The 13,813-nt window shown below is 45.5% G+C and overlaps 1 protein-coding gene across 1 annotated transcript in view; it reads left to right on the top strand.

Moving 5' to 3' along the window:
• LOC146175623 (Na(+)/dicarboxylate cotransporter 3-like) overlaps positions 1-13,813 on the top strand; it is a 35,067-nt gene continuing 21,254 nt past the window's right edge. The window contains exons 1-4 of the mRNA XM_084580815.1: positions 1-204; positions 10,583-10,732; positions 12,476-12,591; positions 13,368-13,534. Of these exons, the coding sequence (XP_084436941.1) occupies positions 94-204; positions 10,583-10,732; positions 12,476-12,591; positions 13,368-13,534 (544 nt within the window). The 5' untranslated portion in view covers positions 1-93. The remainder of the gene's footprint in view (positions 205-10,582; positions 10,733-12,475; positions 12,592-13,367; positions 13,535-13,813) is intronic.

The raw sequence follows: 13,813 nt of genomic DNA, 5'->3' as shown, positions 1-13,813 counted from the left end.
TCGCTCTACCTACGGAGCGCTTCACAAAGCTAGTCACGTTGTGTGCCTCTGCGAGTCTCCGCTGCAGATCACTCCCGGACTTGCAGTGCAACCATGGTGACTGGAAAACGGATAGTGCTTCATATGCTTGGATATTGGAGAAAGATTCTCATGGTCACGATTCCTTTCATGTTACTGCCGTTGCTGTTTTTTGAAGATGCTCAGGTGAGCTACCAAAGTCCGCGTTCCTTAAGTATAGCAATTCATTACAGGTTGAGGTGCCAGCAATGTGGCAAAGTTACAGCTATGGCCCAACGTAGGCTTATAAATACAGGTTGTCTGGAGTCTCATGTCAACACAAACTGCTCTCACAGCACAACGCTAACGCTAATTTCAAGTGTCTCTTGGCGAGCTTTCCTCCCATCCGACCCAAATATTCCTTTAGCGCCACGTATACCAAATCATAAAAATACAAGAAAACACGGCGAGTGATAGAAAAAAAAACATAAGAAGAAAAGCCGTACTTTTCCCTAAGTTCCACATATGCGCTCTTAATCTCACTCAGTATGAGTTCGTTATAAGCGAAAATTTGGTAGAAATTTCGCTTGTAAAAGAAACTTCTTTCTTGTATGGTGTGAATGATGATGAGCGCAATTCTTGTAGAATTCTAACTTTGCACAGGCGTTGTAATTTTAGTGTTTCTGTAGACTCTTCACGTTACCCTTAGTTTCCTACGAATGACACAGAAAAAAAGTTTGGGAACTGTACTAGAAAATATTTTAACGGAAGTGAGAGGGGAGATAATATGTGTAGGGCCATGAAACGCTTCACAGTATTTTTTGCAATATCAGTTTTGCTATAATTCATTACAATGTCACCGCTAGTTCACCTTCGCCATTTTCAATGTGAGCGATGTCAACAAAAAAAAAAAAAACAGCCGATAAGCACCATTTTCTGAATCACGATATGCTCCTCGACTCGCGATTGTCACACAAGCGCACGTGTATATTAAACGTAACGTTCTCTAAATAAAACCACCTGGGTTCATTCCCGTGCGGCGAAATCACGAAATGTGTTTTCGTAATTTACCGAAATGAAAAAAAAAGAAAAAAACTTAGGAAGGTTTAAGCATGGTGAAACCAATGGTCGTACGAAAGCAGTGCGACGTTCCGGTCGAACAGAAAGTTTAACACGCTTTCAATTACGATCCGTCTCCACCTCCCCAGCCCTTTATTCTGGTGTTCAGCAGCTCGTACCATTTTCCTCCTCGCATTTTCCCACCAGTTCTGTTGACCCTTGGTCACATCTTCGGAATCGAATGGCTCCTTTTGACACTTTTCGGTTTAGCATTACAACGGCGGACGTTACAGTTGCTATGGCAACTGGCCGCGCCGGGCGCCGATCACACAGAAGGTGACCTTGAGGAAAAGCTTGGCTGGATGAAGGTTTGGTTTGTGGGGTTCAACGTCCCAAAGCGACTCTGGCTATGAAAGACGCGCCGTAGTGGAGGGCTCCGAAGAGTTCGACCACCTGAGGTTCTTTAACGTGCACTGACATTGTACAGCATACGTGCACCTTGCTTTACGCCTTCGTCAAAAAACGCCCTCATTTGATCCCGCACCCTTGGGCACAGCAGTCGAGTGCCCTAAGCCCTGCGCCACCACGTCGAGGCACATGGCCGAACGAGTGCGTCACACTATGTTAGTGAGCATAGTCTACGGGCGACCTTTGGCTCACAGCCCTAGCCCCAAAGTTAATGAAGATCAGCGGAAATGAAAAAGTGCGATCATGCGCAGGTGGACAGTGGAAAGAAGCATGTGGAAGTCCTATGAAGACATGAAAATGCAAGCACAATCATGCCGCAGATTTGTTCGAAAGTAGCCTTGTATTTTTTCGCTTCTTATAACACGCGCATATATATTCACAACAAAAAAAAAAAAATAAGAAAAAAAATCAATGTTCTGAAGAGAACAGCGCGAAATTATCATTCGCTGAATATCGAGCGCCTTCTCTGAGCATGTTTCTTTCACAATGGCGTCCCAGAGTGAACTAGAAAACGCACAAGCGCAGACAGTACTAGCTTCTTTGACGTGCAGGTGGAATAAACCCCCATAACTAAGCGGGATAGTAGGTTGGCCTGCCTGATCATTGATTTAGGTGGAGCCGTTCGGAGATGACACTGTTCACTGGCGTTCGCATCGGTACGCTGCGATACGCTTGTCCCTTATTAGCAAGAGCTGCCAAGTTGAGCAGCAAATTTGAGATTTTGAAGTCGAATCATCGGGATTCTCAGATCCCGAGCCCGAAATCCTACTGCTGGGCCTCGCAGGCGCATTCGGATGGTTTGGTTAAAGGGAGACTCTATCTATATCAACGTCACTCCTGCCCCCTTTACCAGCATATATATCACAGTCCTCCCCGCTAGCATTCCACTGGCAGGCAGACGGCAGATGACTTAACCAGGCGCGGATTGGTAGGCCGTAGCATAAGTCAGCACTTAACAGGGTCACGTAATGTAGCTTTCATAGTTTGTAAAGTCGTTATAAGTAGTCATGAAACATATAGTTGTTATGCGATCCAAAACTGCTAAGTACTTCGCAAAACAACGGAAATATGTTTTCGCATTCATACGTCTAAGCAGTTTGAGAGTTTATGCAGATTTTTAAAGTGCAGCTCTTTGGCGCCCATTCCTGCGTTTCGCGCCGTCGCCGCTGCCCTTCGTAAACAGCTCCGCAGCCGGGGAAGCGCGCTGTTCTAGCTGCGTGCGCTATGGCGCCATTTCTCCCGCACGCCCAAGCCGAAACGCATAGCCGCCGCCGTTCGCCACTGCGAACCGCCTTATATTATAAATAGTTTATTCTCTACTTGCATAGACATCGTCTTTGAGAACCAGGCATTAGTGCAGCAAGCCGAGAATATATCCATCTATTTCTCCAATCCCAAAGCTTCCTTCAGGACAATCAAGAACTGTCAGCGGAGTGTTTCTTCAAGAAGGCATATGTGTGTAAAAAAAGTCTGTAATTGCACATATATGTCTTGGTCGAATTCTTTGAACCAATCTAACCACAAGCTGAAACAGCTGACGAGCTGCGCTCAAATTTTGCATCTGAAAGTAACGTAATCGTCTGGAATTTTTTTCTGCTACTGCACAACGGCTAGACTTTATTGATAAGAAAACATTTGAACGCGACAGAGTTAATAGAGCCATTCTCCAGAAAGATCAGCGTCAGCGTTGCGAACGAAAAATCATTGGCATGGCTGTGATAGGTCATAGTTGGTGGCTGGCATGGTAAATGGGGTTCACATACACCATGCAGGAGCTGCCAACTTGAGTATTCCGTTTCAGATGGGAGAGTAAGGTCAGAATCAGGACCTTTGCATTCTGAACCAGGTACGCAGGCACGTTCCTTCGGCTTACTTAAGCGGGGATTTACATCTATGTCGGCTGGCCTTTCGCACACGGCTGCATGCTAAAGAGTATGTGTCGAATAACAGAGGACGGAATTAGTATTCAGTCGAGCGGCAAAGGCCGTGCACGCGAAAGAGGATCGGAAAGGAGAGCCGGCAAACGGAAGCCCTGAACGATGTCGCGTCAAGGAAGAGTGTCCATGAGTGTCCCCCTCTCCCTCATTTTTTTAAAGTAACGAATGTGCAAGGCATTTCTAAGCAGCGGCAGCAGCTCTTCCAGCAACGGAATAAATTAATGCAGGTGAAGGAAACCTGTCATGCGTACCGTGGTTCGGCGGAAATATGTCTCAGAATGACTCTTACAGACGCTCCGCCTTCGCCGCCTTTACTTCACTGCAAAAAATAAAATAAAATAAAATAAAATAAAATAAAATAAAATAAAATAAAATAAAATAAAATAAAATAAAAACCGGCATTGCTGGGTATATTATCGCGATTTATAAGATTTATAATAGAAGTAATGTGACCAAAAAGCGCGCACGAGAAAGGCCTCATTCAGAGCTAAAGCATAAATTTACAAGAGATGAGATGAAAAGGCTGAAAAGATTTCACAAATGCTAACGCAAAGCCCAGCAAAGCAAAAAAACGCAGGCAAAACTGGGAAAGAAATGAGAGACAATCAGAGAATTTAAACGGGTGCTAGGGGGCTATATGGGAATAAAACAGGATACAGTGATAAAATCAAACAATCCAAACATTAGTTACCACGCACGAACACCAAACACTCACGGCGTACAGGAAAGAAAAGGTATGCTTTTTTTCCAGCTGAAAAATGGTTGATGCGCTTTCCCGCTCGTCATTTTTTACTATTAGAGCATCGTTGCGCTGCGTTACGTTCCGAGCGCTACCTGCTTCAGATTTTGTGGCTTTCAGTAATCCTTAGATTTAGGCGAGCATATCCGCTGCTACGAAAGTGAACCACTCAACGCTAGAAATGTGTTGCTTTGTTAATGTCGGTTCCTTCCTTCTTTTTTTTTTACTTTTCTCAGACGGGCGTCGTCCGGTTTGGCCTGTCAGGCAGGCTTGCATATTCATGCGCTGCAATGAAATGAAGTAAGCAATAGCCAGAGTGATTTCTTCGAAATGCTAGTCGTCTTCGATGGCGCAAGGATTGCCTTTTCTATTTAGGTTCGGTCAAGAGTTCGCGAGGCGGCATCACTCATTTTGTATATAATCTTGGAAGACCATCTTGCACACCTCCTATTTTTCTTATACTTATTCAGGTTGCGTTATATTTTATGAATTCGTATTGAGCAGGAGGCGCTGGTTTGTCACGCTTTTTTGCTGTCTTAGGCATAAACTGCCTTTGATTTTTAATTCATCACCGCGGTTTGTGCAATCGACACGACAGCCTTGGGCGCATAGCCAGCTTCTTCTATTCTACTAGTCTCGCTAGATGAGCTGCGCTCGATCTTTAATGCAAATGACTGTCAGAACTTTGAGTGAACTATACATATATATCTGCTAACCTTACAGCAACCTAAAAGCAGAATCGGGCTCATTATGGCTTAGTACAAATGTCCAGCATACATTTCTGGACCTAAAGAAAGCTGAAGTTCTAAATAAAGCAAAATATTGTAGAGGTTCAACTATTCTTGAGCAAAGTTTCACGAGTGTTAGCCATCGATACGCTTCTAGGCAACAGCGTAGTCTGGCTTCTCGTTGTTCGATGGTCTCGGCAGCGCAACGGCTGCGGTCTCTTCCTTTAGCGAGAGGTGGCATATGTGTATAGTGTATTTACCTAGGTTAAATGAAGGAGCGGCGCAAACGGAACTTCATGGAGACGGACTATTTTCAATCCACAGCGCGAGAATGTGTTGCAGTTCTACACGAGGCGTGATCGGCTGCGGCAATATCATAGTGCTCTCGTGCCTGAACATAACGATGAATACAACAATGTATGCAGCACAGTGTGAGTGTTCAAAGTCACAACTACATCATCCATTGGCCTTGATGTTTGTGTAAAAAGAAGTATAGAGCAAACGCTCTGAATAGAATCATCCCACTGTCCGTCAGTTCATCCAGGACCTTTAGCACTCTCAGAAGAGAGTTCATCCTTGAGGAGTGTTTTATAGGTACTCTTCATTTTAAGAAAAAGAGCGAAACTACAACGGCTAAGCTAATGCTTGACATTAGTAGCTCAGCTGTTATCTGTCCATCCGACTATATTGCCGTTAATGTATTGGACTGAACACATCCCGTTTTCCTACTCGTACACGTTTAACTTGCCTTGACGTCGTCTTCGGTACAATTACAGCCAATGAACCCGCTAGTCCGGAGGTAAATATCTCAGTGAACATACGTTGTGTTCATCGGGCGATGATGGCCGGTTTGAGCGCGAAGCCACTTAGCTTCGAGACATAAGATGTCACGTGGGTACAGCTATATTTTGCTGTAACCGACGCCTCTTATATATAAACGGCGAACACACCGAATTTTCTAAGCATACTGAGCTTGGTGTGACGCTAACGTGTGTGTGTCATAAGAAAGAGCTTCAAGCCCCGTCCGACATCCACCCCAAGACTTACTCGAGCGGGCCACAAGCGTGTGAGAAAAGCACTTACTGGTGAGTCAGCCGAGGTGCCCGCCACCTAAAAAATAGACAGGACATTGAGAGGTCGAACAGGCTGGAGTGCGTAGCAATTAACTTTCATTCGCCTTTGAATGACACTACGTCCAAAACATATTTCACCAAAGCCACCCCACTTGAAGGAGCTGCTGCTGTATGACCCCCTCACAAGCGCCGCACAGCGCCACTAAGTAGAAAAGGCTCGCACGCTACCACTTCAGGAGAACTGTGGCATCCGGATTGCAGGCGCCGCTCTGATATCTCCGCCACTCTTCTGCGCGCACTGTTCTCATCACCTTCCAATTTCCACGGTAGACTACCACCGTTTGTTTATGTGGCAAACATCATCAGCTTGTGCATTCCTCCGCTCTTACCATGTATGAATTCTAATATAGTAGCCACATTTGGCGCTCTTCCTGCTGAAAACATGTTCCGACCTTTTCCTCAACGTTGACTTATGCGTGATCTACCTTGGTTGGCAAAGCCTGTCCGCTGTATATACAACGAGTTTGCTCGCGTTCGGAACATTTTGCGCTACAGTATTACAATAACTGCGACTGCGTATAAGGTAGATTGTGTTCGCCAGGCGCTTCAGTGCATGTTCTAATACAACCACCCATTGAAGCCTCCAGCTGAACGAGGAGTGCAGCCATCAAGAGAAAGAATTCTACGCCAACAGCAATATATTTAGAAGCTGCGAGTTCATGTAGACGCATGTTAATGTGAGAAGAGGGAATTCCCCTTCTTGAGGAACAATATTGTGGCGCCAGCTATGCATAAGTACGATTTCCGCAACCATGTAGGGAAAAATGTATTACCACCAGGCACCTCCGTGGGCTCTGCATTTTTTTGCTTTCTTTTGCGTGTTAGACCATGTAACTAAATGCAGGTAGGAGTCGAACAAAAACTTTGTCGTGGTTTAATCGCCGTTAAACCGTTCAATCAGTATGAAAGTGAACCGAAAGATCAAAGTGCGAAGGTCACTTCCACCATGTTGGACAATGTCCGCCAGAGTGAAGTCTGGGTTGACATGATTTGACATTGGGCATACTGCTGCCAGTAAATTTCGTAAAGGACACACGCAAGGTCCGGTATGGCATGCACAGGATTCGTGACTCAAGTTCATCTCATTGCTTCTGCACGTCACTCTGACTACGCGTTCGAGATGTCCATCGAGAAGGGAGTTTTAATAAGTTTAAATGAAATGAAATCCACAGCCTCTGTCACGTAACTATGTCGACACCTGAACTGTGCTGTAAGAGAAGGGGAAAATATAGTATATAAAGAAAGACAAAGAGGTGCGATGTCGGAATGCTCAGACATAATTTCGACTGTCTGGGGACCTTTAACGTGCCCTGACATCACCCGGAAATGGACGCATTTTGCCTTTAGCCTCCATCGGAACCCGGCCTCCGCTATCGGGTTCAGACCCTGGTACTCCGGATCAGTAACCGAGCGTCTTAACCACTTAGCCACCACGGCGGGCAGTACTGGCACGCCAAATCACTCCTGCTGGGTATCTTTAACGTGCACTGACGTCGCACTGCACACACGTGAATTTGCATTTCGCCTCCATCAAAACGCAACCTCTGCGGTCGGGTTTGTGTCCGGGAACTTCCAGCCAGTATCTGAGTGTTTCAGCCACTGGGCCACCACGGCAGGTAGCATTGGTACGCCATATCATTTCTATTATGTCCTTGGAAACTTTTGCCTCCAATAGTACATGAAGAGTGACTCGATCGGTAGAAAACCATTCAATGAATTCTGAGGTCTCACTGGTTCCTTGAACGGTGTATTCTGCTCTTCAAGATATTATGACAAACACATAGCTGTATCTTAGGTCTGGCATCCGGCAGGCCTCCGCGGGCAGGTGAACCGAATCATGGCAGCACAACCAGTATCTCACCAAAGAGCCTCTGCGTTTCGAATTTGAATTCAAGCTTGTGGTTCTTTCCAAATTACTTCCTGGTTATTTTGAAAACGTGGTATTTCACACAGAAAAGTGGTTCTTGAAACCACAAATAATCATTAGCTTGACAAAGATAAACATCAGCGTAAGTAATCCTTGAAGTGTTCGTCCATTTTTAAAAGCGTAAGCTCTTATTACTTTCGTTCGCACATTTCACATCCGTCCTTCTGTCCGATACATCACGTTGTCATATTGCCGCAGCATTTAGTCTAAGTTATGCCGTTGTAACCACGTGACCACCTCAAATATAACGTTGTGACGTCATCACGTAATTTTGGTATGTATATATCACGGCTAGGGTAACCATCAGCAACAGTTGTTGTGCTATAGTTGCTTAAATCTTGTAATACCATGAATGGTTATGGACCGAAAAGACGACATAAAGACAGTAGACACTACGTGAAGAGCGTTAGTCGTCCGTTACAGTCTTCGTGTCGTCTTTTTTTGCGCCTAACCTTTCATGACAATAGATGGCAGCCATATTGTGAAGTCATCACGTAACAAGTGTAGCCGCCATGGGTAGGTTACGTTGTGAAGTCATCACGTATATCACATGACAAGGGTAGCCATGTTCGGACGTCATCGAGCTAACGCTCTTCAGTCGAACGCCGAATCGGCTGTGCGCTCTCATTTTTCCCCGATGCAAGGAATATTGTCGTGACAGTAGGAACAGTGGCAGGTGGGGCTGCTTCCGGCCGACGGTGGGCATCTCACGTCAACACATTTATAAAGATTGAAAACAGGAGCACAGGGTAGCGGAAGAAAATCCCAGTCAAAATCGCCAGTAGATCGTACCATGAATGATTTGGAGGAAAGGTGCACCACACTCAAGATCGTCTCATTTCTACTTCCGCACGTTGCTCTGAACCCGCCGTGGTTTGGGCGCCCGTCTCGGCTGCGGGAGGTGGTCAGTTCGAAACCCGCCGCCGGACACCCATCGGTAAAATTGGGTACAAGCGTCCCCCTGCCCGGCGCCCGGCTCTCTCAGGAGTGTGCGTTTGGAAGAGGCTCTGCTAACCCTGCTGTGCTCCTTCGAGGGCTTAGTTTTGAACAACAAACAATGGCCTGCAAAGGCCGTGCTGAAAAAAAAGGGCCACATAACGGGCTTTTGCCGCGCGAGGCGGACTTATTGTTGTCCGATGGCGGAACGAATCACCTTTTTTTTTTTCTTTATTGAGGTGGAACGAATCACTGCCACATCGGCGCAACTATTTGGGCTCAGCGGTTAAGACGCTCAACTACTGATCGAGAGTAGCGGAGTTCGAACGCGACCACGGCGATCGCGATCCTGTCTCCTCTTTTGTGTTTGTCGTTTTTTGCGCTTACTTTCCCCGTGCGATCGCTTTCTGTGAGCGAAACGCTAATGCGTCCTCGTGCTGTGCCACTTTAGTGCTCGTTTAAGGTCCCCAGGCGGTCGAAATCATTCCGGAGCCCCCAACTACGACGCATCTTTCTCTATCACTTCCGTAACAGATATTGCGCCTTTTTTCCCTTATATAACTAACGGAGCACACGTCAACAGACATAAATGACGAGTCATGAAGTATAAGCACGAATGACTTAGTAGAACCAAACACAAACAGCATCGTTGTGGTGTCATCAGTCTTACACGATAGTGTAATCTTCCCTATGTTTTCTCGGTCCTCAAAGGTGTGCACCGAACTGCTACTTACGGTGACAGTGCAAGAGCATAGCCGTCCCCCGTAGACACTGATGTCATAGGTACTCCAGTGTGACTACTCCCACAGACCCCCTTTCACGTTTAGGTTGACGGTTCGACTCCCGATCAATGGCCGGAACAAGTTTCGGCTCAAAGTTCTATGTTAGATTTCACTTTTTGGAGGTTCAGAATTTTTGACCAAGAATCGCAGAATATCTGAGTGTGACAGTGACACAAAGGCAAAAAAAATCCTCCACGAGCTCCTGATACTTTCATATAATACTTTCTTCGAAAGACATACACACCATCACCACTCCGTTAGCAACGGACCGGCCTAATTTTATACATCACTAACAGTCTAGCCAAAAAAAAACAATATTTCCTGTAGTCAGAAATGTTTGTAGTATTTTTGACCATGAACCTGTAGTAGCACATAAATCTTTCAAGTAACTCTACAGCTCTGTGTAGTTATTGCAGAGTAGTTACAGAGGCAGTTTTCGATATAAATCCTAGAAATGTGTAGTTGTTACGTATAGCTTTACGACAAAACCGCCAATGTTCTGACGTATTTCGGGTGCGCTTTTGTAGTTTTTTTTTTGTTTGTTTTTGAAGGACCTCATATTAACTGCCATACACTAAGTGCCACTAAACCTATCTTGCCTCATTCTTAGAAACCCCCTCCCACCCTTTTGCAGCCATCATTTCTTAAAGGACTCTGAAATTCGCACGCGTATTGGTCCATGACAGTGGCCGCTGAAGCGATGCAATGACAATTGTCTTTTGTAAAAACTTGAGAAAAGTAAAATATGTCACTAAGTAGGGTAGTATACCAGCCTGCAAAGAAACAACTTATGATTCACGACAAAATATCTCCAGCTTGTTTACATCGGTCCTGTTACCGTCGCAAAATCTTCACTTGCTGTCGTTTTCTTTGCAGAAAGCTCGTTGTGCCTACGTCGTCAGCATCGTATGCCTCTATTGGATCGTGGAACCGATACCTCTGGGTGCCACATGTCTCATACCCATTGTTCTTTTTCCCATTCTCGGTGTCCTCACTACGGAGAAAACATGCCAACTTTACATGAACGTAAGTTCTCAGCTACTCGTCAACTGCGCTGCATGGTGCCGCAGTTCGGTGGTGTAAGATTGACATGGTTCTGACCGTATTTAAGCCGAGTAGAACTTGCGAAAGCTTTTGCGCATAGAGGTGGAAGTTGATGGAGACAAAGACTTGTCATACAAAGAGTGAGAATGTTCTAAGGTCTGAAGCGAGGCGGTCGGGAGCGGCGAGAGCCATGGCGTTCAGTACTTGCTTTGCTCGAAGAATTCCACACCGGGGGCTTTTTGAAGCGAACGCTTTACTACGCCATGTATCAGCCAATGCCAACCTGACGGCTGCTTGACCTTCATCAAGCCAGATGTCAATGTGTGACTATATAGCTAAACTATGGTACCACCACTTCACCTTTGACCTTTGGCGACAGATGCACCACGACATGGTCCCTCTTGTAGTTGACGGCGTCTTGAACTCCATAATTCTAGAAATTTATTCGCTGCAATACCATGTCTTCTAATGTCTACACCTAGGCCTAACCTAAGCAAAACCACTCTTTCGCTTAGGCTAACTAGAATGAGGAAAGTTTAACCTTAACCATTTTATTTTTTTTTCTCATCCGAGCTCGGCAGATGCAATCTACAACGTTCTTGGCTGTGTTTGACTGTGTGAAATAAAGCTTTCGTACCAATACCGTACTAAAGCACTCTTTCAATTACCTGCGCCAGGACACGTGGTCTGTGACGTCATGATCTCGCGGGCCAATCATAAGTCAGGCACAAGAAAAATTGCTTCTATTTGAAGATCGCATGGATGCTTCGCATAAATAAATGTTTGGGACACGCTAAGATTAAGGCCTCCAAACGATACAGTTTTGGGAGCCAAGAAATCAACAATGCGCATGTCAATCCGTCGTCGCTAAATGTCATTATTTTCAAAATTAAGATAAACAAATTTTCAAAATTAAGAGAAACAGGTCTCCCAACGCTGGTCCTGCGCTACGTTCTAATACGAACATAAATGTTCATCGTGTGAGGTTGAGATTGACGAGTAGCACCGTAAGAAATCGAATTCAAAAGATTCGATTCGAAACGAAATCGAATCTGAAAAGTGCATGCACGTGTGTTTCGTGAAAACATAAATGTGGGTGCTTGTGCGCCGCACATGAACTCGCAAGGCAGAAGAGGTTAGCAAAACAATCTATGGTAACTGTGTAAGCATACTGCCGATCCTCTGCAAGGCGGTTTGCTACCCTAATGCCTGCCATGCGATTCAATTATGTGACTGACAGAGTAACCACTAATGAACAAAATTCAAGTATATGTAAGCGCCCTCATTCCGAGGTGACCGTTCTGCAAGCTCGGGCTGAAGGGAAGCAGGCCGCAGCATTCGGTCTTCCTAAAGGACTTAAGGGGACAGCCGAGCCCCGAAAATTGCAGCGCTGTGCAGCGGCAGTGCGCTTGAACTCCGGCTCAGAAGAAGTGCTCGTCAGAGTGAGACGTGGCAGCTGCGTGAAGCCTCGACCTCAAAAGCCGACCTCACAAAAAGACGACCTCACTCAATCTCAAACTCACGCATAAGGTTGACGTCTAATTTTCTGACCTCACTCAATTTTCGCTAGTGGCCGACCTCACCTAAACCTCACCTCACTCCATGAGGTTAAGGTCATTTTGAGGATGAGGTCGATCTTATGAGTTTGCCCACCTCTGCCTTAGATAAAAACAACTGAGGTTACTGCGTCTTGTAAGGATTTCTCACTTTTTATTGCCATTTCAGGACACGAACATCATGTTCGTGGGCACACTAATCATGGCCATCGCCATTGAACACTCTCATCTGCATCAAAGGATTGCCCTTAAGGTGTTGTGCCTTCTAGGAACTAGCATCAAAAGGTCAGTTAAGCTTCTATATACTACAGGCACAAGTTGAGGTATTTACAACTGGCCTGGAATTAAATGCACGCGAACGAAGGACAGCAAGAGAAGCCGCAGACGGGAGGCGTTAAAGGTAACTCGATTGAAATAGACTAACAATAGGCAAGCTAAACCGAACTACCGCTTCAGGAACTAGAATTACCAGTACATTAAACCCGCGTATTCTATTAACGTGTAATTATAGCACAGCGCGTGTTCGTTTTCTCACTTTACCTCCACCGAGATTCGAACCAAGTGTTCTAAGTAGGGAGACGTACTTAATAGCTACTGCCGCGGTGGGAGGTACTTTAAGAAACATTCTTTACCAGCAGAAACAGCTTGGATTTAGTTAGCGTTGCGTCAGTCTCACTATGTGAGAGCGAACTGGGATACATGGAGGGATTCTGCTGTGTAGACGCTCACGTGTACCTGTCGGATTTTCTTCGCAGGTCTGAACAGTTTTATGCGCCTAGTCCTAGTCATGTCAAAAGTTGTGCTCTACTTTTTTTCTTTATTTTCTATTGCGTTATAGTTTGCTTCCCCAGTATTTACGCTCTCATCACCTATAGGACACTTCACGCATGCAATGTTATGTTTAATGCAACCTATTTATAGCACGTGTGGTCTGTTGTTATTAGCGCTTTGTGACGTGGGCGTCGCTTATGCTCGTCCTATATGCCGCGCTATCGTGTCGCAAGGGGACATACGTTACTCTGAAAATGGTTCTTTTTTTTTCTTCATTTTAATTGGCGCAGGGTGGTGTTCGGCTTGATGTTAATCTCTATGTTCCTGTCGATCTGGATCAACAATGTCGCCATCACCGCCATGATGATGCCCGTCATCAACTCGCTCGCGAATGAGCTGCTGCAGGAGAGACGCAGAACGCTCTCAGGGGGCAACATTGACGTCGAAGGAATAATCGGTAAACTTGCAACCATTCCTACCTATACTTTTTGTGACCCTCCGTGCTGCTTACTGCACTGACGGTTTTCGGAATGCATACATGCACTTTCTAAATCCCTAATGATATTGTCACGCAGCCGTTTAGGCCCGTAACCAGAAGGTTGGTTTTTACTAAGGGGTTGATCCAACAGGCACAGGGGAGCAGGTCTAGAGCATCGAGAGACAGTCAGCAGCAAACTTCAGCTTCTTCTAATCGAACGTCACGGGGGCACTTCTTTTTCTTCTTCTTTTTCTTCTG

Source organism: Amblyomma maculatum, chromosome 10, assembly GCF_055883805.1.
Source record: "Amblyomma maculatum isolate TAMU_Amacu chromosome 10, ASM5588380v1, whole genome shotgun sequence".
In the NCBI taxonomy this organism is placed as follows: domain Eukaryota; kingdom Metazoa; phylum Arthropoda; class Arachnida; order Ixodida; family Ixodidae; genus Amblyomma; species Amblyomma maculatum.
The sequence above is the reverse complement of the archived record's forward strand: the minus strand, read 5'-3'. Positions and strand labels throughout refer to the sequence as shown.